General features: G+C 40.4%; 2 protein-coding genes and 1 pseudogene across 2 annotated transcripts; all 3 read left to right on the forward strand.

Annotated features, from left to right (window-relative positions):
- The first annotated feature begins 1065 nt into the window (after window positions 1-1065).
- On the forward strand, window positions 1066-2691 carry LOC122010510 (annotated as a pseudogene).
- A 2489-nt stretch (window positions 2692-5180) lies between these two features.
- On the forward strand, window positions 5181-16014 carry LOC122012410 (ABC transporter B family member 19-like). The gene is made up of 10 exons (XM_042568926.1): window positions 5181-5592; window positions 5690-5744; window positions 5904-6079; window positions 6151-6351; window positions 8488-8747; window positions 9205-9521; window positions 9617-9840; window positions 11332-12157; window positions 12236-12477; window positions 14602-16014. The coding sequence occupies exons 1-10, from the start codon at window positions 5338-5340 to the stop codon at window positions 15808-15810; spliced, it is 3765 nt and encodes a 1254-aa protein (XP_042424860.1). The 5' UTR covers window positions 5181-5337; the 3' UTR covers window positions 15811-16014.
- Window positions 16015-19480: 3466 nt separating this feature from the next.
- Window positions 19481-27938, forward strand: LOC122012411 (protein TPR3-like). The gene is made up of 26 exons (XM_042568927.1): window positions 19481-19633; window positions 20075-20183; window positions 20284-20463; window positions 20558-20671; window positions 20762-20920; window positions 21780-21957; window positions 22033-22156; window positions 22234-22349; window positions 22512-22674; window positions 22785-22894; window positions 23066-23135; window positions 23207-23280; window positions 23366-23461; window positions 23538-23633; window positions 23758-23885; window positions 23986-24220; window positions 24303-24467; window positions 24548-24637; window positions 24741-24887; window positions 25742-25852; window positions 25946-26125; window positions 26199-26327; window positions 26404-26499; window positions 26652-26840; window positions 26908-27074; window positions 27367-27938. The coding sequence occupies exons 2-26, from the start codon at window positions 20104-20106 to the stop codon at window positions 27575-27577; spliced, it is 3408 nt and encodes a 1135-aa protein (XP_042424861.1). The 5' UTR covers window positions 19481-19633; window positions 20075-20103; the 3' UTR covers window positions 27578-27938.
- The last annotated feature ends 12 nt before the right edge of the window (window positions 27939-27950 follow it).

Genomic DNA, 27950 nt, shown 5'->3' on the forward strand with positions numbered 1-27950 from the left:
GCATCGCTCCGTTCATAGCGTTGGAGATGGCGTCGATCTTCTACCGTCGTGGCGTTGATGGAGGGGGAAGGAACTCAAAGAGAGGTGGGAAAATCTTCCTCTAAGCGCCGGAGGGAGGGGACGGAGACGAGGAAGGGTATAAGAGAAGTAGCCGGCGACCGGTGTTGGCGAGGGGCATCCAGGGAGGAAGAAAGTCCTCTCGCCGACGGCCAAAAGCACGCATCGTCCCTCTTTCTCCATGCACAGTGTTGCCTTTTAACACCAAATCCTACTCATGCAAAAAGATCGAAATGCCCCTCCTCTTTTTCTTAATTCCCTTTGGACCCTTCCTCATATATCCGTATCACTAATCAATTACTCGGACGAAAAAAGTCATGTTCAATTTAATAAAAAATATATTATATTTTATTTTAAATTACTGTATTTAGGAGGAACTCATTTTTAAAATTTTTTATTTAAGCAATGAAGGTAATTAGGTAAATTAGTATGTATCATGGAGTTAGAAATATAATTAAAATAAAAAAAGTTTACATATAGGATAATTTCTAACGTTATGGTAAAAGGTGAATACGTTCATCCCCAGCGTCCCTATCAATCAGTTCCAAGGCCAACACGGAGGAGGTAAATCATGGACGACTACTAGCCTTTAGAATAGTAATTAGCACATAAGGGAAGTATTTATCTTGACTTTGTCGAGATTCGAACCCTAGACATTATTATGACAATATCTCATGTGCTAATCGCTAGATTCATCCGAGGAGACAGGGTAATTTCTAACGTGTAAATTGAGGAGGAGGTTAAGCTTGCTACTACGGATTTTAGAAAAATTTATTAAAAAAATAAATATAACAAAAAAGGATGAATAAATGGATATAGAATTCAAGGATTAATATTAAAATAAATATGGACGTGAGATGTTAATATCTTGCTTTTTTTAAAGACATAATACCTTAATCCAAAATCCAAAATCCAAAATTTACGCGACATCCAATCAAATCTGAACCGTCCAATGCTCTCATCTCATCTGACGGTCCATATTTATGAAATCCCGGGACGCTATCCACACTCCGTGCCCGTGAACCCAAAGTTCGGAAAGTCTCAGTCGGAAAGATCGATGGTGAACCAGTATGGCCCTCTCTCTCCACTACGGTCCGCTCCGCCGCCGGCAACTCCCTCCACCCCTTCTCCAACTTGCGTGGCCACACCCACCCCCTCGGTGCCTCTAGTGCGGTTTCGATCAAGTATGCATTGCCTGCCCGCCGGCATCTACTCGCCGTCGTGCGAGCCGGACGAGTGCCCACCTCAACGGGCAAAAGCTGCGTGTGGCGGTGGTGGGGGGAGGCCCTGCGGGAGGCGAAACGGCGGAGACGCTGGCGAAGGGAGGCGTGGAGACGATTCTGATCGAACGGAAACTGGACAACTGCAAACCCTGCGGCGGCGCGATCCCCCTTTGTATGGTGGAGGAGTTCGGCCTCCCCCTCGACCTTATCGACCGGCACGTTACCAAGATGAAGATGATCTCCCCCTCCAACGTCGCCGTTGACATCGGGCGCGCCCTCGGCCCGCACGTGTACATCGGGATGGTGCGCTGCGAGGTGCTGGACGCGTACCTCCGGGGGCGGGCGGCGGAGGCGGGGGCCTCGGTGATCAAAGGGCTGTTCCTGCGGCTGGATCTACCGAAGGTTCCCGGTGGCATCTATAGAATCATGTACAACGAATACTCGGGCGGGGGCGCAGGGGAGCGGCGAATGGCGGAGGTGGACGCGGTTATCGGAGCGGACGGGGCGAACTCGCGGGTCGCGAAATCGATTGAAGCAGGGGAGTACGAGTACGCAATCGCGTTCCAGGAGCGGGTGAAAATACCGGAGGCGAAGATGGAGTACTACAAGGAGCCGGCGGAGATGTACATCGGCGACGACGTCTCGCCGAACTTCTACCGGTGGGTGTTCCCGAAGTGCGACCACGTGGCCGTCGGCACCGGAACCGTCACTCACAAGGCCGACATCAAGAAGTTCCAGGCGGCAAGGCGGCTGAGGGCGAAGGACAAGATCGAGGTCGGCACCATCATCCGCGTCGAGGCCCATCCCATTCCCGAGCACCCTCGCCCCCGACGGTACGTCTGCTTCCTCTGTCCATCGATCGCTAACTTTGTTATCCTAACTCGATCTGAAGTGCCGACTCGTGAAACAGAGTACTCGGGAGAGTAGCGCTTGTCGGCGACGCGGCCGGCTACGTGACCAAGTGCTCCGGCGAGGGGATCTACTTCGCGGCGAAGAGCGGGCGTGCGTGCAGTGCGCGGAAGCCATCATGGAGGGGTCGGAGAACGGCAGCCGGATGATCGAGGAGAGCGACCTGAGGAAGTACCTGGCGAAGTTCGTCAAGATGTACTGGCCGACCTGCAAGGTGCTCGACGTATTGCAGAAGGTGTTCTACCGGTCGAACGCGGCGCGGGAGGCGTTCGTGGAGACGTGCAAAAGATGACCTTTGACAGCTACTTGTACAAAAGGGTGGTGCCGGGGAACCCCCTCGACGACCTCAAACTTGCGGCCAACACCATCGGCCGCCTTGTCAGAGCAAATGCCTTGAGGAGGGAGATGGACAAGATCAAATGCCTTATGAAGCTCGACGAAGAGATTTCCATTGTAGTTGCGACGATAAATAATTACTGGAGATGAGAAATTAAGCTCGTTACGTACCGAGTTCTTAAACTAATTACGCAATCAATGCTACATTTTTACGGTGTGACTAATTGAGCACGCTACGTCAGGAGATGAAGCAGGTGCAACATCCATTTGCAGCGTCTTCTTGCAGTACAAAATGGCTGCTTCCACCTTCTCATCGTGGTCCTGGTGCCCCATTTGGCCGTAGAACCACACACTTCTCCTCTGCGGCTGTTCCACGATTTTGCTCATGCTCTCCCTCACTCTGCACAACTTACATGCACTGATCCATGACCTGGTGGCCTCCCAAAACCTTGCCAACAGCGGCCTGGAGAAACCCCAGGACGACGATGACTTATCATGACCACGCCTCCCCCTGGCGGTGAATTGGGTTGGGGCACTGCGAGAGAAGCCGAGGGGAAGCGTGGTGGAGCGGAGATCTATGACCCATGCGTCGTAAGAGAGGTTGTAAGCCAGTGACAAGTCATCTTCCATTGTGAAGGTTATCGAGGAATGCTGAGAAAAGTGCTCTTGGGGGTGACTTTTCTCGGCGGAATTTGAAGTTGAATGTTTCCGAAGGCACATACTTAATTTTGAAAGAAACAATTATTATTGAGTTAATGAGGCAATTATGGAGGAGTGAGAGTAAAGTTTTGGTGCTAATATTAAGGGCCTTCACCTGTTTCAGGGCACTAATTTTGCCCTCAGCAGTGATGAGTGAGCAGTTCGTATTACGTGATTGAACTTGCGAGTTTGAAGGAAAATAAAATGCATTCTTTCATTGACACACTGCGAAAGCAAAGAGTTCAAAAAGACCGTGATTGACAGGATCAATATCATTTTATATTTAATAATTTTCATTCATGAGGACAGTGTTTTTCAATCATTGCCGCTACTGCACTACAAGAGTGAAGTGTGTGTTATACAATGATGCATTCCTCAACACTCATTGAATTCAATGATTAACAAATTTCCTAGCCCATTCCAAATCCAATCATAGTTTGAAAAATATATCAAGCGATGTTAATCAATTGTTTGCTGGTCAAAAGGCTACCACATATCTATTTCGTGGGTCCCGTGTAAGTTGAAAGCAAGCATCGCCTTTAGATTTTAATTTCTCTGAATTGAGTGTGCTTAAGAACATCTTTACAGAGCACAATTAATCAAAGAATTACTTAATTAATCTGATAAAAATAAATTTATCATAGGTGATTAAGTCCCTACCTTGTGTAATGTGTGTATATCATTAGTTGATTTTTTTTGGATTAGTCATACTCTTCCCTTTTTTTATTTTTTTTTTAATTTTAAAAATGTGAGTGAATGGATAATATCGTTCGGGTTGTACCTTCCAACTTAAACTTCAATTCAAATAAAAAAAAAATCATCCATTGTTTTTAATTTTTGAATGTTATGTTTGTTTACTTAGATATGAGTAAAGGCACTGTCATGATAATCTCCAATAATGATTATGTACTGAAAATAATGTTTTTTAAGAACAAAATATTAATGAATATGAGTGGTTGAAATCAAAGCATAATAGCTTGGAAAGGGCATTAAAAAGTCTCTAAAAATTAAAAAAGTTTGTGAACGAAGTGTCCTTTGGAGTTGGAAAGGAATAGGGTTATCATTGTGGAGAATACAAATTTTTTGATGATATGATAATCCGTAGTTAATGATGAACGTAACAGACAAATTAAAAATCCGTAGCTAATGTGCCGCGGTTATTTGATTGAACATGTTAATAAAAACGGCAAAAAGAAAAAGAAAAAGGTAATGATATTTAATTTATGTTATTATCTAAAACTATTTAAAAACAATAGCTTCAAATCAAATAACAATTAGGAATTTGTTAGTAACGTTATCACAATTAATCAAAATTCAAATATTGAAATATATTTTATTCCCAGTCCCACGTGATCTTTCCGGCGCTGATATTGACGTGGCTTGAATTCGCATGTCCACCCGTCTCCCTCGGCAAGTTTTCTACTACCTTCCCTGGGTCCCACGACTCCAGCTCATCTCTTCCGTCCGATGATATGATCCTTCGAGCATCAACGGATGTGATGAGGTGCGGGAGATGCGTCTCGAAGCAGACCTTCAGCCCACCGGATTTTTCAAACTAATATCGACCGATTATACTCACGCCCCAATTTCAACCTGTGATTATCATAATGCGGGACCCACGGATGCGGACACCTGGCGAAGTAAATTTTTTTTTTTTGCCAGATATGGGGATAAAAATGTAATTTCGCGTGGCCAATGTTGTACATTTAACTTCCAATCCTTCGCCTGCGAGATTCCTACCTCGAAAAGCATCCTTGTGCCATTGTTGTGCTCCTGTCTTTACTAGCAACTCCATATGGATGAACGGTGAGGACAGCGTCAATCATGAACGTAAGCGGCCGTGATTTTGACTGGTAACTTGCGTCCCTGGAGGTGACACTTATTCAACAAACTCTCGTGCTCACCGCAGGTGACGAGATCTGTTTATCCGCTCACTATGTTCCATTGTCATTGTGGTCCAAAGCAAAGCAGAACCTGCAGAAGCAAAGCACACACCTCTTTCAAGCTTCAATGGCGGATATCACGTGCTCTGCAGCGTTGATCCGAGAGCTCTCCTTGTAGAGCAAATCCGGACACCGATCTGAAAGCGAAGCAGCAGAGTGCGGGCACTACGATGGCGGACGCGACGGACGGGAAGGCGGCGGCGGAGGATGGGGGCGAGAAGAAGAGGCAGGAGCAGAGCGCAGCGTTCTACGAACTATTCTCTTTTTCCGATCGTTGGGACTACCTTCTGATGGCGGCAGGGAGCGTGGGGGCGGTCGTTCATGGCTCCGCCATGCCCGTCTTCTTCCTCCTCTTCGGAGACCTCGTCAATGGTTTTGGAAAGAACCAACATCACCTCTCCGTCATGACCCATGAGGTTTCCAAGGTCAGTTCATACTTCATAGCCTCATCTCCGTTCCCCATTTCAAAAGATCCACCTTCTTGTCTTCTGATCGTCTTCCCTTTCGTTCTGTCACACTCAGTTTGCCCTCTATTTCGTCTACCTTGGACTGGTGGTTTGCTTGTCCTCTTATGCAGGTGAGTAGTTAAAAATGTTGTTTTCCTTCAACTGAGCATTTCCAGTGAGCTTACTCTCGTTTCGACGACCGTGCCGAGTTTGGGAGGAATGCCATCAACGGTGGTCTCCTTCATACCGGATCATGTTTGACTGTCTGACCTTCGATTATTTGCTCGCAGAAATTGCATGCTGGATGTACACTGGGGAGCGGCAGGCCAGCGCGCTCCGCCGTAAGTACCTGGAGGCGGTTCTCCGGCAGGACGTCGGATTCTTTGACACCGACGCGAGGACCGGTGACATAGTTTTTAGCGTCTCCACCGATACCCTTCTCGTCCAAGACGCCATCAGCGAGAAGGTAACCTTGTCGTAGCTCCTCCATCTCCTTCCTCCATGGCTACCTCATCATTTTTCCTTCACTGTATGCAGGTTGGAAACTTTATCCACTATCTTTCCACCTTCTTGGCTGGACTGGTGGTAGGTTTCGTATCGGCTTGGAGATTAGCCCTCCTCAGTGTCGCAGTCATCCCCGGGATCGCCTTTGCAGGAGGACTATACGCCTACACTCTCACTGGACTTACATCAAAAAGCCGTGAGTCGTATTCCAACGCTGGTGTTGTCGCCGAACAGGTGAAATTTTTTGAACGCCACAATGACTTTGATCCTCCTTTAGGCGTCTGCATGCGGTAATGTGAGGGTCCGTCACTGTTTTGAGAGGAATGGTCGAAGCCTAAGGTGGGGGGCAAAAGGGGTGGTGTTTAATTTGTTGGTGGAGTAGGGGAAGTCACTGGCTTTTGTGGCCCCTCTCTCGGTACGGCACTTTCTTGATGGCGTGTGCGGTCGATAGAGACTCTACAATTTGCTCGTTTTTTCTCCCTCTGTTTATCGATAAGGGAATAACTGGAAATTATGACGCAGCTGGCTTATGTCGAACAGGGCTAACTTTTTGTTAACATTCTAATTTGTGAGGTTGTATTAATGCACAAAGATTTACCTAGATGTGACCACCTTCTTCTTATTCTTATTGCGTTTGGTCTAAGTTGGTCCCCTTGGATTCCTCTCGATGTCTAAAATCCATGTGCTATCTTTTCCTAATTGAGCCTCCTTTGGATTTCACACAATTTTGGTGGGCCTTTCTTATGGGAGAAATGCTGTCTACGTCTTTCAAGTCTCAACTGAGTGGGGGCTGGCAGTTGTAAATGTTTGACTTTACAAGATTAATTACTCTGATTAGCCCTGTCTCAACATTAGTCATGTGTTCGTCGTAACTTCTTGTTCCAGTTCATGGGTTGGGAGTTTACTACGTCATATAAAAATCAAGAATGAAGCAGGAACATAACGAGTGTGTTTTGGTTATGTGCAGTAATAACTATCTGTTATAAAATGAAACTGTTTTACCTGGCTCTAAGTTTGTCACTAGGGTGCAAAAAGATCATCAATGGGAAACAAAACACTAAAATAAATAGGCACAATTGCCTAGGTTTTCCTAGTTTTTTATTTGATCGCTTTAGGATTGTTAGAGACGAGATTGGAGAGCAGAGGAGGTGGAAGAAGGGAGAACAGTTACAGTTGGGGAGTCATAGTCTCCATTACATTGTGTTCGTAAGAGGAGAGGGAAAATTATGGAAAAATCCCATCCTTCTTTTTTGTTTCAATCTACACTTGTCTATTTCCCCCTCCCATGTTCTCTTCCCTTGTGTCGTCTTTGTCCCCTCACAAGCTCTCTACTTTCGTGGAGTCGTCATTGTTCTAAGTTCCCGAGGCATCATTGACATCATCCCATAGTGCTTGCCCTCCTTGGTAGTCCTCGTCTTGTAGTTTGTCCTGTCCGAAGCTGAAACACTCATTCATCATCATTGTCCTAAGCTCTAGAGTTTAGAGGTATCATCTTTGTTGTTCCGCAGTCCTCACTCTCAACTGCACTCTTGCCTTGGCATTCATTAATTGATTGAGCCATCCTTGATGAACCCTAGACCTCCAATGCTTATGCTGTTTGATCTTCTTTGCTATCGCTCACCTTGTCCAATTTCTGCTTGCTTCTTGTGCCCCCTTATGTCTCCTCTGTTGCTTGCCGAAGCTTGTTCTCGAATCTCTTCTTTCACTCTCTCGAGCTTGGGTTCTACTAATCTTTTGTTGCTCATCCGATCTTGATGAAAGGGGAGCAATACATTTTCATCATGATCTGTGGAATTGGCTCATGTTCACCCAAAATTGGGGCTCTAAATCAATCCAGCTGGATCATAGATGGATACATTCCTTTGAAATTTTGAGGAAGTAAATGAAGGATAGCACTTCGTAAACTTGTGCTTTCCTTTCTTCTCCCATCAAACCCTCAGTTACCCCTAGGGTAAATAGGGCCCAAGGATTTTTGGTTTTTCAAATTTATGGCTTTACTACCCACATGATTCTGTATGATGGATGTGACTAGTTACCAAAAGTAAATTGTATAAATCTGTATCAGAGTCCATGAAGTCCATTGATGTTTAAAATAGTAATATTAGTAAACCATGCATGTCTAAATCTAACATGCTTCAAGTTCTGTTGGATGAGCTTTGGTGTTTTGCTATATAATTAGGATGTTTGGTCTGCTCATTTTACAATAAAATATAGAACCATCTTCTCGACTCTCGTAAAGTCATGTTTATGAGCGCATGGGGTCTCGTCATTGCCTTATTGACTTTTGAGTTCAACGTTTTTCATGCAATAGCAATTCAAAATGTTATTGATTTGGTGCATATTCAATTGATCATGTTATTGATTTCAAAGGCAATTGCACAAGTTCGAACCGTATACTCCTTTGTTGGGGAAAGCAAAGCACTAAACTCCTATTCTGAAGCAATTCAGAACACGTTGAAACTTGGGTACAAGGCAGGGATGGCAAAAGGTCTTGGCATTGGCTGCACATATGGAATTGCTTGCATGTCATGGGCTCTGGTATTTTGGTATGCTGGTGTTTTTATTAGGAATGGACAAACTGATGGTGGGAAGGCTTTCACAGCAATATTTTCTGCTATTGTCGGCGGCATGTGAGTTCCTAGATTATTCTTATACTTACAATTTAAAATCTTGTGAACCATGGTATGGTTGACACTAAAATAACACAACCATGGTATGGTTGGTACTAAAATAACACGCTCCAACAATGATGGAAATCTTTTAATCGTGTCTTGTGATAGATAGGCTGGCAGCAACTTTTGCAAGATTATTTTAAATTTTTTTTTATCTTAATGTACCAATTTAAAGTTGGTTTTTTTAATCTAATGTGCTATTTCATATATCTGTTGCTTGACACTGTACCACTAAAACTATACAATTGAACATCATGAACTCTCTGCGTATTTTTATGCTATCTTGGTACTGCTTGATCCTCTGATTAGTGGATTTTTATGTTTTCTGGATGCATTATGATTTTAATTTTTGTAGAATTCTTTCCCTACTTGGGAGAAAAACCATTGGTAAATAATTCTGGTTCTGGGATTGCAGGAGCCTAGGTCAATCATTCTCAAACCTTGGGGCCTTTAGCAAAGGAATGACTGCTGGATACAAGTTATTGGAGATTATCCGACAAAAACCCTCTATAGTTCAAGACCATTCTGATGGGAAGTGTTTGGAAGAGGTCCATGGAAATATAGAATTCAAAGATGTGACCTTTAGCTATCCATCAAGGCCAGATGTCATTATATTTCGAGATTTCTCTCTTTTCTTTCCAGCAGGGAAGACAGTTGCAGTTGTGGGAGGAAGTGGATCAGGAAAGAGCACTGTTGTGGCTCTAATAGAAAGATTTTATGATCCTAACGAAGGTATCCTGTGGGGAATTGTCTTGAATGAATGCAGTATAGTAGTCACTTTTAAACTTCTTTGGTTTCTATATACGTTTCTTGCTATTCTTCTGTAGGGCTGGTGCTGCTTGATAATGTGGATTTAAAGACACTGCAGCTAAAATGGCTGAGAGGACAAATTGGTTTGGTTAATCAAGAACCTGCACTTTTTGCTACTACAATACTTGAGAACATACTGTATGGAAAACCTGATGCAACAATTGCTGAAGTAGAAGCTGCTGCCTCTGCGGCTAACGCTCATAGCTTCATATCTCAACTTCCAAATGCTTACAATACCCAGGTGAATTAAATTAGTCTAATAGTTGAAATTGGAACTTATGCCTTAATTTTGGTACTTGTGCCATTTGCTTTTGTTCATACTATTCTCAATATTGTAGGGGAACTGTTAATTTTTATTTGTTTTGACACCTTTTTGAAAGAGAAAAACATCCATTCTTAAATAGCTTCGCAAATTTAATAAATAATCAATTGGACACTCTAGTTGTTTGTTTATGTGCATGCATTTTTTCCTTCACTTAGGAATTATTCCAGTGTGTTGTGATAGAACTTTAACATTCTGAAAGTAATAGGTTAGTTCTTTTTCTTGTCATTTGGCTTAGAATGTAATTTTCTTTTGACATTGATCTTGCTATTTAATTCTAAGTAACACGTCTTTGTAGCTATATTTTCTAGATTGGATAGGCTTCAGCCCAGCCAGTATGGGATTCTTCACTGATGATTGGTCTGTGACTAACCCCTTTGGATGCTACATTAAGGACTCTAAATGAACAAGATGCTCGTGAACAAGCTTGGTGCTCCGAGTAGCTAAGAGCTCGTATGTGGTGTATTTATAGTAAAAATATATTAAACAAATTTGAAAATTAGTAAACTTGTTAATGTTCATGAGTAGAGCTCACGATCTGCATAACCATTTGGTGGTCGGCTATAAGCTGACTTTGTGATTTATCTCCCTTCACATAACCTGGAGATAGGTTGTGAGGGGAAGCCAAGGTAAGCGTAATTACCTTTTGCTACAATGAGTAGGGCTCACGAATAATTTGTGAACACTTAATTATTAAGCTTTTAAATTTCAGTTATAATTTCATTGCTTTATTTTTTTATTCTTAGACACAAAATATAGCAATCTATAATTTTTTTACAATTATAAATTGCCCATAAGATCTTAAAAATAAGAAAGTGTTGTAAATTTTATTTATTAGATCAACATTTTGATTGAATTATAAGGACAACAATGTTGCTATTTGAGCTTCATTAGATTTTTAATAGACAAGCTTAGCAATATATAAACCTAGTTAGTCTCATTGACTATCCTAGGGGTGACCGACCCGGTCCCATGGAATTTTCCCACCGGCCATCAGGGTCAATTGGTAAGCACGCGCGGTGGGCAGTCCGAGAGCCTAGCATCCTTTGGTTGCGCGCCCCATTTGAAGGAAAAATTCTTGCAAATACGCCATAGCTGGGAATTGAACCACGGGTGCTTGGATGACAACCTCGATGTCCTTCCGCGGCACCATAGCCCCGGGGACAAGCTTAACAAGCTCGATAAGAAAATGAACAAATTTGAATACACATGCTTGGTTTGGATTACCTTATTTACACTCTTAACTATAGTTCATGACGACATAGTAACTGCATAGATAATTTGAAACTCATCTTTTATATATTGTTGGCTTGTTCCATCATTTACCAGCTACTGTAATTTAGATATAGCTACAGGATGTTTTATTGCTATGAATATAGATTATCTACTGATCTCTGGCACTTATTCAAGGTAGGAGAACGGGGAGTCCAGTTGTCAGGTGGACAAAAACAACGTATTGCCATCGCCCGAGCTATGCTAAAGAATCCCAAAATCCTTCTCCTTGATGAAGCTACCAGTGCTCTAGATGCTGGTTCTGAGAGCATTGTTCAAGAAGCCCTAGATCGTATCATGGTCGGAAGGACCACTGTGATTGTTGCACACCGGTTGTCAACTATAAGAAATGTGGATATGATTGCTGTGATCCAGCAGGGTCAAGTTGTAGAAACTGGAAGCCATGAAGAACTACTGTCAAAAGGGACTTCTGGAGCTTATGCCTCTTTGATTCGGTTCCAGGAGATGGCAAGAAACAGAGATTTTGGTGGTCTGTCCACTCGAAGGTCTCGATCTTCACGCTTGAGCCATTCACTTTCCACAAAATCATTAAGTTTACGATCTGGCAGCTTAAGAAACTTGAGCTACCAGTATAGCACTGGAGCAGATGGCCGCATTGAGATGGTGTCAAATGCTGATAATATTCGTAAATATCCTGCACCTCGAGGCTACTTCTTCAAGCTCTTGAAGCTAAATGCACCAGAATGGCCTTATACAATTATGGGTGCCATAGGATCAGTTTTATCTGGGTTCATAGGTCCAACATTTGCAATTGTTATGAGCAACATGATTGAAGTGTTCTACGACAGGGACCCCAATGCAATGGAGAGAAAGACCAGGGAATATGTCTTCATATACATTGGCACTGGGCTTTATGCAGTTGTTGCTTACTTGGTTCAACATTACTTCTTTAGCATTATGGGAGAAAATCTTACAACCAGGGTGAGGAGAATGATGCTTGCTGGTAAGTGAGATCTTCTGTCCTTGTCTTTCCTTCCAGTTGTTTATGTTTAAGATTCATACAATTCCTATTAATATGCAGCTGTCTTGAGGAATGAAGTAGGCTGGTTCGATGAGGAAGAGAATAATTCAAGCCTAGTAGCTGCCCGTTTAGCCAATGATGCGGCTGATGTGAAGTCTGCAATAGCCGAGAGGATCTCTGTAATCCTGCAGAACACAACTTCACTTTTAACTTCATTTATAGTCGGCTTCATAGTTGAGTGGCGTGTTGCGCTGCTCATTCTTGCCACCTTCCCTCTTCTAGTCCTTGCCAACTTTGCTCAAGTAAGTTATTAACTTTTTAATGCTCTGATCTGCTTTTCTCAGAGTTTTACTTCTTCTATTGATGATTGCGTGGGAAATACATGGTACTTAGTTACTTGCTGTTGCTATTTGGCTTTGCTCTTCCACCATACTTGATGAAATTACAGTTTTGCTCTTGAATTTTCTTACGGTTTAGATTTTGATAGTTTTGGCAATTTGGTGGGGTTTACATTTAATTGAAAAATAAGGCGGCCTAAATTAAGAAGATTTATATATGAGTTAAACTGGTAAATCGATGAAGTTCAAAATCAAGGCTAAATTAAATAGGCCATTTTTGATGGGAAATAGAACCAGCGGACTATTTGACCAAAACAGAAACCACCATACAGTAGGCCCAAATCATGGTGTAGCTAATTTCTGCCAAGGATATTCTGTGAAAAAAGAAATGGGAATTATTGTAACCAAAAGATCCAAGATTGCCATAGGATACTGAATAGCGTAAAATGTGTTTTCCTCTGGCAGATACAGTGAGATCATCAGTTCTGGCAAAACTACTGTTGCCCTTGCCTCATGTTGGAATGGGCAAACCAATAATTAGGTCATTGGCAATGCACAGCATAGGAAGGTCCCCAGAATTCATCCAAGCTATTTTTTATTTGCAACACTTTCTCTCAAGGCTGTCAGACCACCCACTCTCTCTGCACCTCGTGTAGCTTTGCTGCCACAACTCTGCCATCTTTTAATAGTTTTGTCTGAACATGGTAGAAAAGTCGAAATTTTTTCAGGAAAAAGTAACAGAAGAAAATGAAGAATGTGGGTTGTGGCCAACCTGAGCCTACTCCCCTACTGCTGCTGCCATAAGAGTAGCTTGGACTTGAACGAGTGATTCCTTTGCTCGTGATGCCATTAATGCTATGTGCTGCCAAGTAATATCTTGCTAGGAAAATCTATATTTGTTTTCTCTACACAGACTGTAGTTTGAATTTATCATGATTATCTTCATAAGTTTAACTAATAGGTTACATTTGGATAAATAAAGTATGACCAGTCAGTTTACGGAATATGTTTCCATCACTTCTCCAAAGTTATTGGACATAAAATTGTGTGCTGAAACAAAACTATCTAGTCGATATTTTTATGTTTCAATCAAACGGACTAGCTGGTTCAATCAAGAATAAGACCAAGATCTGACAGTGAAGCCACAAGAAATGTGTTTTATCAGTGACCAATTTTTGGCAGTCTGTTTGTGATCAGTTTTACAGGTCTATGAGATATTCTGATACCCACTTCTTATCGTAATTGGATTCATGCTTCGGAATAGGAGTGGTAAATTACACGAAGCCAAGGAACTGTTTTTATTTTTTTGTTAAATAGAGTAAAGATCTTGCCAAGAACGGGAAATACAGGATAACCTCCACCTCTTAATGTATCTCCAAAAGATTGTGATTTAAAATATAGTTGAGAGATTGCCAAATGAGTGCATTAGCATTTTTAGTTTGGATTAGGATCCGCCATCAGTATCAGTACCTCACTATTAAAATAGCTCGCACATTGCGTTGGATTGAGCTTCTGGTCTTCACGCATGTACAATTAGTTACCTATACATGAGCCTTGATAGTTGGCAACAATGTTTTTAATCCATTAGTTTGTTTAGCATTGCTATAGTATACACTAAACTGGCTGAAGAAACAAATGGTGCCTAAAAGGTTCATTAATAATGAGGGTTTAAAGCCATTACTTGCAGGTTATTGAAAAGAAAAAGATGGTTCGCAGTCTAATTTGTCAGCTTTACATCCGTATATGTAACTTCAGAAGATTTGTCTTTAGTGTGCATACCAACATTCTGGTTTCCCATAATTTCCAATTTTTTGTATTATATCTATAACTATCTATATATAAGCTGCTGAATAATGACTTGTTTACAACATTTGGAAGCTCAAATGGTCAGTTTGTCGCCTTGTATAAGTGAATTTGAAAAGGCAAGCCATTAATCATTTGTTAATGTGATGCATTAATATTTAAACCGGAAAATCTATTAACTATGTTGTGGAGTTTATTTCTGTATCTATGCTTAGATTTGTTCTCGGCACATATCTAAAATATATGCAATTTACATATTTGTTTTTTTATTGTAAATATTGTCAGCAACTCTCACTCAAGGGCTTCGCCGGTGACACTGCGAAGGCCCACGCAAAGACCAGCATGATTGCTGGAGAGGGCGTTAGCAACATCCGCACCGTGGCAGCATTCAACGCACAGGACAGGATACTATTCCTCTTCACCAGCGAACTCCGCGTTCCCCAGCGGCGCAGCTTCCGTCGGAGCCAGACCTCAGGCTTCCTCTACGGACTCTCCCAGCTCTGCCTTTACTCCTCTGAAGCCCTCATCCTCTGGTATGGCGTTCATCTTGTCCGTGACGGTGCTTCCACCTTCTCCAAAGTCATCAAAGTCTTCGTCGTCCTTGTCGTCACTGCCAACTCTGTTGCGGAGACTGTCAGCCTCGCCCCTGAGATCATCCGCGGCGGCGAATCCATCCGCTCAGTTTTTGCCATCCTCAACCGTGGCACTTGCATTGAGCCCGACGACCCTGACGCTGAGCCAGTGGACACCATCCGCGGCGAGATCGAGCTCAGCCACGTCGACTTCGCATACCCCTCTCGGCCAGATGTCACCATCTTTAAAGACTTCAACTTGCGCATCCGTGCCGGCCAAAGCCAAGCTCTTGTCGGTGTGAGCGGTTGTGGCAAGAGCACGGTCATTGCATTGATCGAAAGATTCTATGATCCCACAGCAGGGAAGGTGCTGATCGACGGCAAGGACATTAAACGGCTCAACTTGAAGCAACTTCGGCTCAAGATCGGGTTGGTGCAACAGGAGCCAGTGCTCTTCGCCGCCAGCATAATGGAAAACATCGTCTATGGCAGGGATGGTGCCACAGAGGAGGAAGTAGTTGCGGCAGCGCGTGCTGCTAACGTGCATGGCTTTGTGAGTGCACTGCCAGAGGGGTACCGGACAGCTGTGGGAGAGCGGGGTGTGCAGCTTTCCGGCGGGCAGAAGCAGCGGATTGCCATTGCACGGGCAGTTCTCAAGGACCCCGCTGTTCTACTGCTAGATGAGGCGACCAGCGCACTGGACGCTGAGTCAGAGTGCGTGTTGCAGGAGGCGCTGGAGCGGCTGATGAAGGGGCGCACCACGGTGCTGGTAGCGCACCGCCTCTCCACCATCCGTGGTGTGGATTCAATTGGGGTGGTGCAGGATGGTTGCATCGTGGAGCAGGGCGGCCATGCAGAGCTCCTTGGCCGGCCTGATGGAGCCTACTCGCGATTGCTGCAGTTGCAACATTATCACGTCTGAGGACACACCGGCGGCCACACCTGTGGTTCTGAATGGTGGTAACTGGAGGTTGCAATTGAATTGGGTAAATGCGGCGGTTACCATCTTTAATATATTCTGTCAGACTCGTACTTAATCGGTCTTTTCATGGTGAATTGCAGTGTAGAGGTTTAAAGTGCAGTGAAATTCCTCTGCAAATCAAGAAATTTCTACACGCTTCTTGGATTTCCAAAGTTGCAAATTCGTTCCAATAGGTTTATATGAGAATAAGTTTAACTAAAAAAAGAAAGTATCCTACAAAACACATTATAAACAACTAAAAACCTAATAACTACTGTCTGAAATTAAATTCTCCATAAGGTAAACATAACATCTAGTAGCTACACGAACATCACCTCTGCGTTAAGAACCTTCATCGTTGCTACTTAAATAAAGTTGAGCTGAACTTGAAGCCATGACTATGAACGTTGGATGAACAATGCATCAAGACCATCTTACACATTGCACCTAGCCACAATTGTGGCATGTATGGAAGATAGGGAATCCAAATCTCTTGACCCTACCTTTACTCTATCGATGTCAAAATCATCCGAGTTTTCTGTGTTGTTGGTCATCTTGTAGAGATGCAAATTCCCTGTCTAGCACATCATACAAAGCAAGTGGTACCTTCTCCTTTCATCCATGTTTCATCAAAGTTAGCTCATGTACTAAAGCTTGAATGGAGATAAGAATTCAGTCCCAAAGTCCAAAGTTAACCATGTGTTTTTTTTAACCATAATGAAGATTCCCACAAAGATCTAATTAAGGACTCCAAAGCGTCTAGTTTCAATGGATGTAGTTAAACATTTGCAAAAGAAACTTAAATTGTTCAAAAATACCTTAATTACAGATTTACAATTAAGGATCAGTGCTTCTTAGGATAACTGAATCATATGATAAAAGAAATGATCAGCTTGAGGCCAGCCTATAAATAGGTCTTAGGAGCTGAGCTGAAGAGAACAAGAAGAGTTGGATGTCCTCTGGATTCTCTCAAACACTTCAGTAGGTCTTCTTGAGGCTATACAAAGGAAGTCCTCACTGAAGTGTTTGGGGGAACTCTGGGTGACACTCAATAATAAGCTACTTTGACTATAACTCCTCTTCTATCTGCAATAGAAAAATGGAAGAAGCTTCACTTCCAGTCATTTTGTTTAGTGGTTCTTCTTCATGGTATTTGTGCTTCTTTCTTCTCACAATGTGTATCGGAAGATTCGACTTTCAAATAATGGCAACAACCAGTGCACCTTGCATTTTTTACTTGTAAGTTCTTACTTCCTAGCACTATTTCCTTAGTGCTAACTTCATTGTTACTAGAGAAAGATAATAAAGAGTCTCCAAAAATGACGATATTAATGAACATACTTAATAAACAAGGGGCTTGGGCTTCTCATATGATTGTCGATCACTTCTATGGCAAGGATGGGAAATGAACCCTCCAGTTAATATAATAAATTCATGACTAATTGTCGATCAATTTCTCAGGGGTTTTTCTAAACTTTTATTAAAGTTCATTTTGTACTTCATTTATTTTGTTATAGTTTTCATGAGATTTTTTTAATGATTAATAAAAGGAAGTCTATTTTTTATCATAATTTAACGAAAAATATTTTTTAATTATTCATTCTGAGAAGATAAAGGGTTTTTGATTTTATTTAAATGTTTAACTAATTTTTAGAGAGAACTAAAATCACATCTTCATGCTGATGTGACTTTAGGTTTAATTACATAACATTTCTTTAAATAATAAATTACTGCATACCAGTTATTTAATTAAGAATAACATTTTTTTGCTATAATTGTCAAATACAATATCGTACTTATATATTAGTTACATCATATTGTGTTATATAGATAACATACTAAATTTGTTATAAAATGAAAAAATATTAATATAAATTTATTGAGATTATCTAAATTTGCAAATATTTTAAAAAATATAATAATTAACCAAATAAAATTTCCCCTATTTTTTTTTAACTTCTCTAGAAAAATTAAAACATTATTTATTTATTTTATGCTCGATAAAGGAAATCTGAATGATTCTGAAAATTATTTTTAAGGAAACTTCTTTAATAGAGTGAGAAATAGAGATGGAATAATTCAACAAATTATGTACATTCTTTAACAATTTTAATCATTTTTTTTTGTCGAAGTCTTTTAAAAGTTAATAAAGGAAAAAATGATGAAATATGCAATCATTATACATATAAAAATTTAGATTAGAACAAGAAAAATAAAAGTTAGTTGAAGAAATTTGAAACTGGAAGATATAAATACCAAATTTTGTCTTAGAACGTCAAAAAATAGAATAAAATAAAAACATTTATTATTAATTTTTGCATGGCCTTTAATAAAAATGATAACAAAATTTGAAAAAACTTTAATAAACACACATTATTATTTATAATAATTTATTAATAATTATAATGAAAATTAGAAAAAAAAAATAATAAAGAAAAACTAATGAGAAAAACTTTGAAAGTTTCTTAATTAAACAACGACTCAACTGTCGTTGGTTATTTATTACAATAGCAATTCCAATAGAAGCGGAATGACGAAGGCCGTTGGTCAACAACTCTTGCGTCAAGTAAGGCTTACTTGTCCTGTTCCTATTGGTCTTTTGTGTCGCAGTCTGTCCTGCCCGTTCAGCTAATCTCGCGACACCATCTCGTTCCCTCTTCCGAGCTGGTAGATTCTCCTGCCGTTAATTATCCTAAATACGTCGCCGTCTCGATGCGGGCCCCACTGTGTTAATGGCTCTTATCAATGTCTTACTAATAAAACGTTTATGTTCTTACAACCTATGAATAAGCCAATGGGCTTATCGAATTGATAAGTCGTTGGGCTTATCAGTCTCGTTTCCTTTGCCTTTAAATACGACCCCGCTGCGTCGTCCGTGGAGCTAGATTTCTCATTTCTTATTATATCTTCTTTTCCCTTCTTTTTCTGGCCGGTTAAGGGAGCAGTCTGCCATCTAAATTATTGGTGGTCTTCGCTTCCCTCGGATCGATCGCTGTCGCCGCCGTCGCCCTGTATCTTCTTCCACTCGGAGGTGAGCTCGGATCGTCGCCGGCTTTCCCCCCCCCCCCCTGATAACAAAATTTGAAAAAACTTTAATAAACACACATTATTATTTATAATAATTTATTAATAATTATAATGAAAATTAGGAAAAAAAATAATAAAGAAAAACTAATGAGAAAAGCTTTGAAAATTTCTTAATTAAACAAGGACTCAACTTAATTAAACAAGGACTCAACTTTCGTTGGTTATTTATTACACTAGCAATTCCAACAGAAGCGGAATGGCGAAGGCCGTTGGTCAACAACTCTGGTGTCAAGTAAGGCTTACTTGTCCTGTTCCTATTGGCCTTTTGTGTCGCAGTCTGTCCTGCCCGTTCAGCTAATCTCGCGACACCATCTCGTTCCCTCTTCCGAGCTGGTAGATTCTCCTGCCGTTAATTATCCTAAATACGTCGCCGTCTCGATGCGGGCCCCACTGTGTTAATGGTTCTTATCAATGTCTTACTAATAAAACGTTTATGTTCTTACAACCTATGAATAAGCCTACGTTCTTATCGAATTGATAAGTAGTTGGGCTTATCAGTCTCGTTTCCTTTGCCTTTAAATACGACCCCGCTGCGTCGTCCGTGGAGCTAGATTTCTCGTTTCTTATTATATCTTCTTTTCCCTTCTTTTTCTGGCCGGTTAAGGGAGCAGTCTGCCATCTAAATTATTGGTGGTCTTCGCTTCCCTCGGATCGATCGCTGTCGCCGCCGTCGCCCTGTATCTTCTTCCACTCGGAGGTGAGCTCGGATCGTCGCCGGCTTTTTTCCCCCCTTTTTCGTTAGAATCGTTGTGTAAAAGTCTTGGCTTTTTTTCCCTCCTCCGGACACATATCCCGCCTACCTCTTCCTTCTTCTAATTCCTTTTCCTTCTTCTTCATCCTCGATTCGAACATTTTCTTCGAGTGCTTCCGCGCTCTGCTGGAACCCTAGACGTCGGGTGCTTCTCTTTCTTGCCCGGCTTAGATCTTGTTTGCAGCTAATGAAGGGTTTGGCGGTATATGTTGGTGCCTTGGTCATTCTCGCCTGTCGTTCCACTTTTGACCCGTCGAGATGCTCCACTCTGGCTGTCATCTTGAATTGGGTCGTCGGATTAAGTCCAAAGCTGGATTTTTTTTTTTGTGTTTTATGGTTTTGTTAATTAGATCTGATTGTTTTGTTTGCTTTTTGTGGAATAATTAGGGTTTGGAGGAAGAGATTAGTGGAGCGCAATGTCATCACTAAGCAGAGAGCTGGTGTTTCTGATTCTGCAGTTCCTCGACGAGGAGAAGTTCAAGGAAACAGTTCACAAGTCGGTTTTGTCTTATAAATAATTCTTTTATTCGGTTGTTAAAGTAGTCTTTCTCTGTTGCTTGACTTTTTTTGCAATATTTGTTTGGTATTGGGTGCAGGCTTGAGCAGGAGTCTGGCTTCTATTTCAATATGAAATATTTTGAAGATGAGGTTCACAATGGGAATTGGGATAATGTAGAGAAATATCTCTCTGGATTTACTAAAGTTGATGACAATCGGTACTCCATGAAGATTTTTTTTGAAATACGGAAACAGAAGTATCTCGAAGCATTAGACAAGTAGGCTCTGTTTTTTCTCTTTTTTTTTTCATTTTTTTTTTGTAAAAAAATATTTTTGAGAAATTGATTTCAATCACTTATTTCTCCCTCCTAGACATGACCGATCAAAAGCAGTTGAAATCCTTGTGAAGGATTTGAAGGTCTTTGCCTTGTTTAATGAGGAGCTATTTAAGGAAATCACTCAGCTTCTAACTCTAGAAAATTTCAGGTATGAGGTTTTAGCCTTGTATATTCAATTAATGCAAACTTGTACTGAAGCTTTCTTGTTTCTCATATGCCAAAAAAACCTTATTTTAAGGGAAAATGAGCAACTTTCAAAGTATGGGGATACCAAATCAGCAAGGACAATAATGCTTGTTGAACTTAAGAAGCTAATTGAAGCAAATCCCCTATTCCGAGATAAACTGCAGTTCCCAAACCTAAAAAATTCTAGGTTGCGCACCTTAATTAACCAGAGGTATGAATCTTCAACATGGTCAATCTCAAAGTCATCTTCATAATTGAAGACCCAATTTGTTATATCTATTACTATTTAAAAAATACTATTACAATCAAGAAAGTACTCTGGTGGTCAAATCTCTGCTGGGTAATGTAATTTTAACCTGTTGGATTCCAAGTCTCTCCTAAAGTATGTAATTTTATTTTGATTTGTTTCACTTGACACCTTCCTTTTTTCCACATATTTTGTGTCTGCACATAGTTTTTTCTCAGGACCTTTTTTCTCTTTCCATTTCTCTATTCAACTGTTAAAAAAAGGTCTTCTTTGTGTTTCTTAATGGAGGATACTTGCCACATCAAAACCAGAAAAGTATGCATGTTATAGATACCTATTTGTAAATTGTTTTTATTTTTTTTTCAGATTTTGGAATTGGAGAGGTCTTAAAAATCTAGTAGGGAATGTCTCAAGTGCCACTTAATTGTATGTTCCTGTCATTTTTGAGATAACTTGGATCTGCCAGAACAGCTGCCTGAGAATATTTGATGTATGTGCATTGTGTGCTTGGCAATGAGCAAAAACTTTCAGTTTGATTTATTTTCAGATGCTTGTTTAAGAAATGTAAAATATGTTATGGAGTTCTATATTAACCAATGGCATGGTTAGGTACTTCATGAGACATCCATGTGTGGAGCACAATTGTTGGTCTAGATAGAATACACTAAGAAATCATGCACATGAGCTTGCCCTGGTGCATTTAGAAAATTGTTTTAGTTTCCAACCGCCTTCTGCTCTGATTTTTGCTTTCAACTTTTGGTGCATCTGATATTTAATATTTATTAGTGAATATTTGATCCACTAATAATTTTATAATTAGCAGTTTAAACTGGCAGCATCAACTGTGCAAAAACCCGAGGCCAAATCCAGACATAAAGACTCTTTTTGTTGATCATTCTTGTGGGCAACCAAATGGTGCTCTTGCTCCATCACCTGTAAACAATCAACTGCTTGGAGCAATGCCCAAAGCAGGAAGTTTTCCTCCATTGGGTGCTCATGGGGTAGTTTTTCTATGTTTATTCTATATCCTATTCTTTATGAGAGTTATGTTATATTATTGAAGTGTTTTGCTTCAGCCTTTTCAACCTGCCCCAACACCAGTTCCTACACCCCTTGCTGGTTGGATGTCCAATCCTTCAGCTGTAACCCATCCAGCTGTCTCTGGTGGACCGATTGGTCTCAATGCACCTACAAATCCTGGTAGCATGCTGCACTGTAATTGCTAGTGCCGAAAATTGTTGTTGATAATTTGAGTAATGTTTTGTTCTTGAATGTAGTTGCAATTTTAAAGCATCCAAGGACACCTCCAACAGCCAACCCTCCGATTGAATATGCATCTGCAGATTCTGACCATGTTTCGAAAAGAACAAGGCCCCTCGGGATGTCTGATGAGGTCTGCTCAATGTTTCTACCCTAAGTTTTTTTTTTTTTTTTTTGGTTCTGGACCTATTGTCGATTATGTTTGTTGTCTGGTGATCCTTTCTCAACAGATTCAATGGTTTATTTTGGTGGTTATTTGGTGATCCTTTCTCTAATTCTGAACTACATTATTCAGGTAAATCTGCCTGCCAATATACTGCCAGTTTCCTATCCTCAGAACCATAACCAGCCTACATTTTCCCTGGAGGACTTACCAAAAACAGTTATGCGAACACTGAGCCAAGGATCAAACCCTATGAGCATGGATTTTCATCCAATCCAGCAAACTATTCTTCTTGGTACTCCTTTTCAATAACTAATTGTTCGCCATGCTTGTTTTTCTTTTGAAGTTTTAGCACTTCTTTTTCCTTGCTTTATTGATTTGGATTCTTTGGTTGACTTGTCATAGTTGGTACAAATGTGGGTGATATTGCATTATGGGATGTTGGCACTAGGGAGAGATTAATTCTTAAGAACTTCAAGGTGTGGGAGCTTGGAACTTGCTCCATGTCCCTGCAGGTCTGTTTTCACTTCGTTGATATTATGCATTGTTGTATGGTTCTGTCTCTTGTGCTTTTTTGTTTTTGTTTTTGTTTTTCTCTTCATTGATATTATGCATTGCTGTATGGTTCTGTCTCTCGTGCAATTTTGTTTTTGTTTTTGTTTAACATTCCTCTCTATGCTTCCCAGGCTTCTTTGGTTAAGGATCCTGCTGTATCAGTTAATCGCATCACATGGAGTCCTGATGGAACCTTGTTGGGTAAGCTAGTTTTATACAGTAAAATAAATAATACTTGGTGATGTTTATAGTAATATCTTTAAGTTGTGTAGGTGTTGCTTACTCAAGGCACATCGTGCAAATATATTCTTATAATGGTGGTGATGATATCAGACAACACTTGGAGGTTTGAAAATCATTAGATTTTCATCTTTTAATTAATTACTTGCTCCATTTGACCTTATCTATGATTTCTGAAATCTAAATGACAGATTGATGCTCATGTTGGCGGCGTCAATGATATTGCATTTGCTCATCCCAATAAGCAGCTTTCTATAATCACCTGTGGAGATGATAAGACAATTAGGGTGGGTAGAACTCTGAATTTCTGTAGTATGTGTACTTTCTTTCTTGATGTTTTTCTCAAAGTTTATGGTACATTAGGTTTGGGATGCAACTGGTGGCACAAAACAGTTCACCTTTGAAGGACATGAGGCACCTGTTTACTCTGTTTGTCCACATCACAAAGAAAACATTCAGGTAGTTAAACAGTTTAGACTTTTGTTTCTCTCAAATTGATCTTAACTCTATATTGACATATTGTCTTAGCTTTTTCCTTATTGAATTCTTAAGACTAGTTAATATTTTGCCTGTTTTCTTGCAGTTTATCTTTTCAACGGCATTGGATGGAAAAATAAAGGCATGGTTATATGACAATTTGGGATCGAGGGTGGATTATGATGCTCCAGGGCACTGGTGCACGACAATGGCTTATAGTGCTGATGGTTCAAGGTATGTTTCCAGGTCTGTTGAGCCTTTTAGGACAAAGAAATAATAGTGGTTCTGTTCTGTTTTCCTCACCATTTTGATATTTCCTCTTTTTTTTTTGTAGGCTCTTTTCATGTGGAACAAGTAAAGAAGGGGAAACATTCATTGTGGAGTGGAATGAAAGTGAGGGAGCTGTGAAGAGGACATACCAAGGTTTCCGTAAACGTTCTTTGGGAGTTGTGCAATTTGATACCACTCGAAACCGGTTTTTGGCTGCTGGTGATGAATTTCTTATCAAATTCTGGGATATGGATAATATCAATTTACTAACAACTGTTGATGCTGATGGTGGCCTACCAGTAATCTCTTCTTTTTTCCCCCCCTTTTTTTGGCTCTCATATGCTTCTAGAAAAAGTTTTATGTATCAATTTCCAACTTTAGGCAAGCCCAAGGATGAGATTCAACAAGGAAGGAACATTATTGGCCGTTTCTACTCATGATAATGGAATTAAAATTTTGGCAAACGGTGATGGAATTCGCCTATTGCGCACACTTGAAAATCGCTCCTTTGATACTTCTAGGGCTGTCTCAGAAAGTGCAACAAAGGTACCTCTATCTAATAGGATTGATTACTTTTTCCTGATAAAATGAGAAGAATTTGATGATATTAATGTTTCCTGATACAGCCTATAGTAAGCCCATTGTCTGCTGCTGCTGTTGCAACAACTTCTGCAATAACTGATAGAACTGCACCAGCTATGGCAATAGCTGGAATGGTCTCTGAATTTTGGTTTCATGAAATTTATTCTTCTAGTAGGCTATATTTTCTTCTTGTACAATTTGTAAATTTGTGTTTTAACATCATTTTGATATTAACAGAATGGAGATGGCAGAAACCTGGTTGATGTCAAACCTAGAATCACTGATGAATCAATGGAAAAATCAAAGATCTGGAAGCTTACTGAAGTCAATGAACCAGCTCAATGTCGATCTTTAAAACTCCCAGATAGTCTTAGAACAAGCAAGGTTTGATTTCTATAGTTTTGGATTTCATATGTGAAGCATCATGGTGATTGTTGTATATTGCATGTGTATTCTGGAAAATATATTATAAATAACAATAAAGTGTTATACATGAAGATATGCTGTCACTTAACAAATAGTTTGACATTTCTTGTAGTTATAATGTGTAGAGAATTGTGCTAATGCAATAAGATGCATATTAGATTGGTACCTGAACTTTGTTTAATTTTTGTCATTTGTTAAATATGCAGCTAGCCATAGGGTCAGCATCATGAATCTTTCCATGTGGTCAAATGAGCAAATTTTATGTTTTATAGCTCCCAGGGTTAATCTGCAGTTAAGTGTTCCATGTGTATTTGTGGACCTACTATAGAAACAGCAAACGTTGGCAAAATATATATTTTTTTTGGTCACGACAGCAACATATTCTTGAGAAATGGATTAAATACCAACTATTGAACCAGGAAACTATGTCCATAACTATCTGGTTCTGGTTGAAAAATTTGTCCAGAAGACAGCATGGACATTTTTGAACTATGTCACCATCAATTATATTATAAATTTGTTACTTTTTCGAATTTGAGGGAAAGGTGTTTCTGTATCTATGTGCACAACTTGTTTACAGTTCTCGTGCTCAGCAGAATCATTGCACAGTTGAAATTGTGTATTGAATGAGGTATAATCCGATAAATGAATGATTCTAATGTAGTTTCTATTTCGTCTATTCTTATTACTCAAATAAACCTGTTAGATAAATTCCAGATTTCCAGTCACCACTGCAATTCAAGTGAATTATCTTGCATATTAGGCAAGAAAGAACAATATTTGAAAGTCCTTACTCCAACTTTATATTGCAGATTTCTAGGCTAATTTACACCAATTCTGGGGTTGCCATTTTGGCTTTAGCTTCAAATGCAATTCATCTACTCTGGAAGTGGCCTCGTAATGAACGGCATTCAAGTGGAAAGGTGAAGATATGATCAATACTTCCAGAAATTACCTTCTTTTCTATGACAATATGCAAAGTCATTCTCCACTTTGCTAATTATATGCTATTGTAGGCGACAACAGGTGTTGCTCCTCAGTTGTGGCAACCACCAAGTGGCATATTGATGACTAATGAGATAACTGACACAAATCCTGAAGAAGCAGTCCACTGTTTTGCACTTTCAAAGAATGATTCTTATGTTATGTCAGCATCAGGAGGGAAAATATCGCTATTCAACATGATGACATTTAAGGTTAGCCATAGATAATATAACAAAACACAGCTTGTTTTGCATTTGGGATTTGACATTTTGTTCTTCATGGCAGACTATGACAACGTTCATGGCACCTCCGCCAGCAGCTACTTTTCTTGCATTTCATCCACAAGATAATAATATAATTGCTATAGGAATGGAAGATTCCACTATTCAGATCTATAATGTTCGAGTTGATGAGGTACTTTTCTATGACAGTTGCATCTGATAGTCACGTAAAGAATTTTGTGACCAACGACAGACTTATTCTTCTGCAGGTAAAAAGCAAACTTAGGGGGCACTCTAAGAGAATTACCGGTCTTGCCTTTTCAAGTGTTCTGAATGTGTTGGTATCATCTGGAGCTGATGCTCAGGTTATTCACTGCTCTCTTACTATAAATAAATAACAGTGCATATAATTTGGCGATTGTGAACTGGTGTTTGATAGTGTTTTAGTACAGCATTGAGGAGTTGGTGTAACATAAGCTTTCCTCTTGAAATGTAAACGCCCCTTTTTCCCTTGCAGCTTTGTGTGTTTGGAACCGACGGATGGGAAAAGCAGAGAAGTAGATTTCTGCAAATACCTTCTGGGCGCACACCAGCAGCGATCTCAGACACGCGTGTTCAGTTCCATCAAGACCAGATACACTTCCTAGCTGTGCATGAAACCCAGATTGCTTTATATGAAACAACTAGATTAGAAATTGTGAAGCAGGTATTTGCATTACATTGTGAATATTATCAGTCTTATAACTCAATAATAGTTTACCTTTCTCTTTCAGTGGTCTCCTCGTGAGGGTTCCACACCCATTTCACATGCGACATTCTCTTGCGACAGTCAGCTAATATATGCTAGCTTCTTAGATGCCACCATATGTATATTTAATGCTACCAATCTCACTCTACGATGTCGTATTCTTCCAGCTGCTTATCTTACTGGCAATACCAGGTACACTAAAGAATCTGTGCATATTTTATACTTTCCCATCTCAGATCAGCAATTAGCATGATGGATATGAGGCTAAGCACAAACCTTTGTCATAACCATTGACAAGTAACTAGATGTTAACCTGCAGTTTTTGCTAGAGTTCTTCAGCACCATATAAATGTTTGCTAGTTATGTCAATAACTGCCTTGTAGGAGATCAATACTTGCTTTCTCAATATCTTCAACTGTCACCTGCCCAGCTTATATTAGTTGAGATTTACTATAGAGGATTGATATCTATTTCTTTTTTACAGCACTACCGTATATCCACTTGTGGTTGCTGCCCATCCATCAGAGCCAAATCAATTTGCCTTGGGCATGACAGATGGTGGAGTATATGTATTAGAGCCACTAGAATCAGAAGGTAAATGGGGTGTTAATCCACCTGCAGAGAATGGTTCAGCAAGTAGTATGTCCACCACACCACCTCCTGGAGCTTCTAATTCAGATCAACCACAGAGGTGACGGAAACAATCACAAGCACAAAATTTAACCCTTTTCCTCTAACTGAGGTATGCAGCAGCATTCAAGATGATCTACACTTTATAGGGTCTACCGTCCGATTACATCAGACTGATGTTTTATGTATGCCTTCGTCTGCAGTGGTGTAATCCTAAAAAGAGTCTTAGGGATATAGGTCCTACAAGCAGCCGAGAGATTTCTGCAGTACACTTCCCTTTGTATGTTGGGAAAGAAATATTCCATGGCAGAATTGATTATGTTGCTTATGTAACGCGAAGGTTGTCTTTGATATGGACCAAAACCCAGATATCTGATGTGTGCTTGAATTTAATTTCTCCTAGGTAGGTATTGACTGACGTGAAAATTGTGCTCCCTT

This window comes from Zingiber officinale, chromosome 8A (genome assembly GCF_018446385.1).
Source record: "Zingiber officinale cultivar Zhangliang chromosome 8A, Zo_v1.1, whole genome shotgun sequence".
Classification (NCBI taxonomy): domain Eukaryota; kingdom Viridiplantae; phylum Streptophyta; class Magnoliopsida; order Zingiberales; family Zingiberaceae; genus Zingiber; species Zingiber officinale.

What these genes read in the sequence shown, in the direction of transcription:
- LOC122012410 (XM_042568926.1), top strand. Translation starts at nt 5,338, where the DNA reads ATGGCGGACGCGACGGACGGGAAGGCGGCGGCGGAGGATGGGGGCGAG. An exon ending in GAGGAGAATGATGCTTGCTG is followed by an intron (nt 12,158 to 12,235) that starts GTAAGTGAGATC and finishes ATTAATATGCAG; the next exon opens with CTGTCTTGAGGAATGAAGTA. An exon ending in TCCTTGCCAACTTTGCTCAA is followed by an intron (nt 12,478 to 14,601) that starts GTAAGTTATTAA and finishes AAATATTGTCAG; the next exon opens with CAACTCTCACTCAAGGGCTT.
- LOC122012411 (XM_042568927.1), top strand. Translation starts at nt 20,104, where the DNA reads ATGTCATCACTAAGCAGAGAGCTGGTGTTTCTGATTCTGCAGTTCCTC. An exon ending in CGCACCTTAATTAACCAGAG is followed by an intron (nt 20,921 to 21,779) that starts GTATGAATCTTC and finishes TATAATTAGCAG; the next exon opens with TTTAAACTGGCAGCATCAAC. An exon ending in GATTAGAAATTGTGAAGCAG is followed by an intron (nt 26,841 to 26,907) that starts GTATTTGCATTA and finishes TTTCTCTTTCAG; the next exon opens with TGGTCTCCTCGTGAGGGTTC.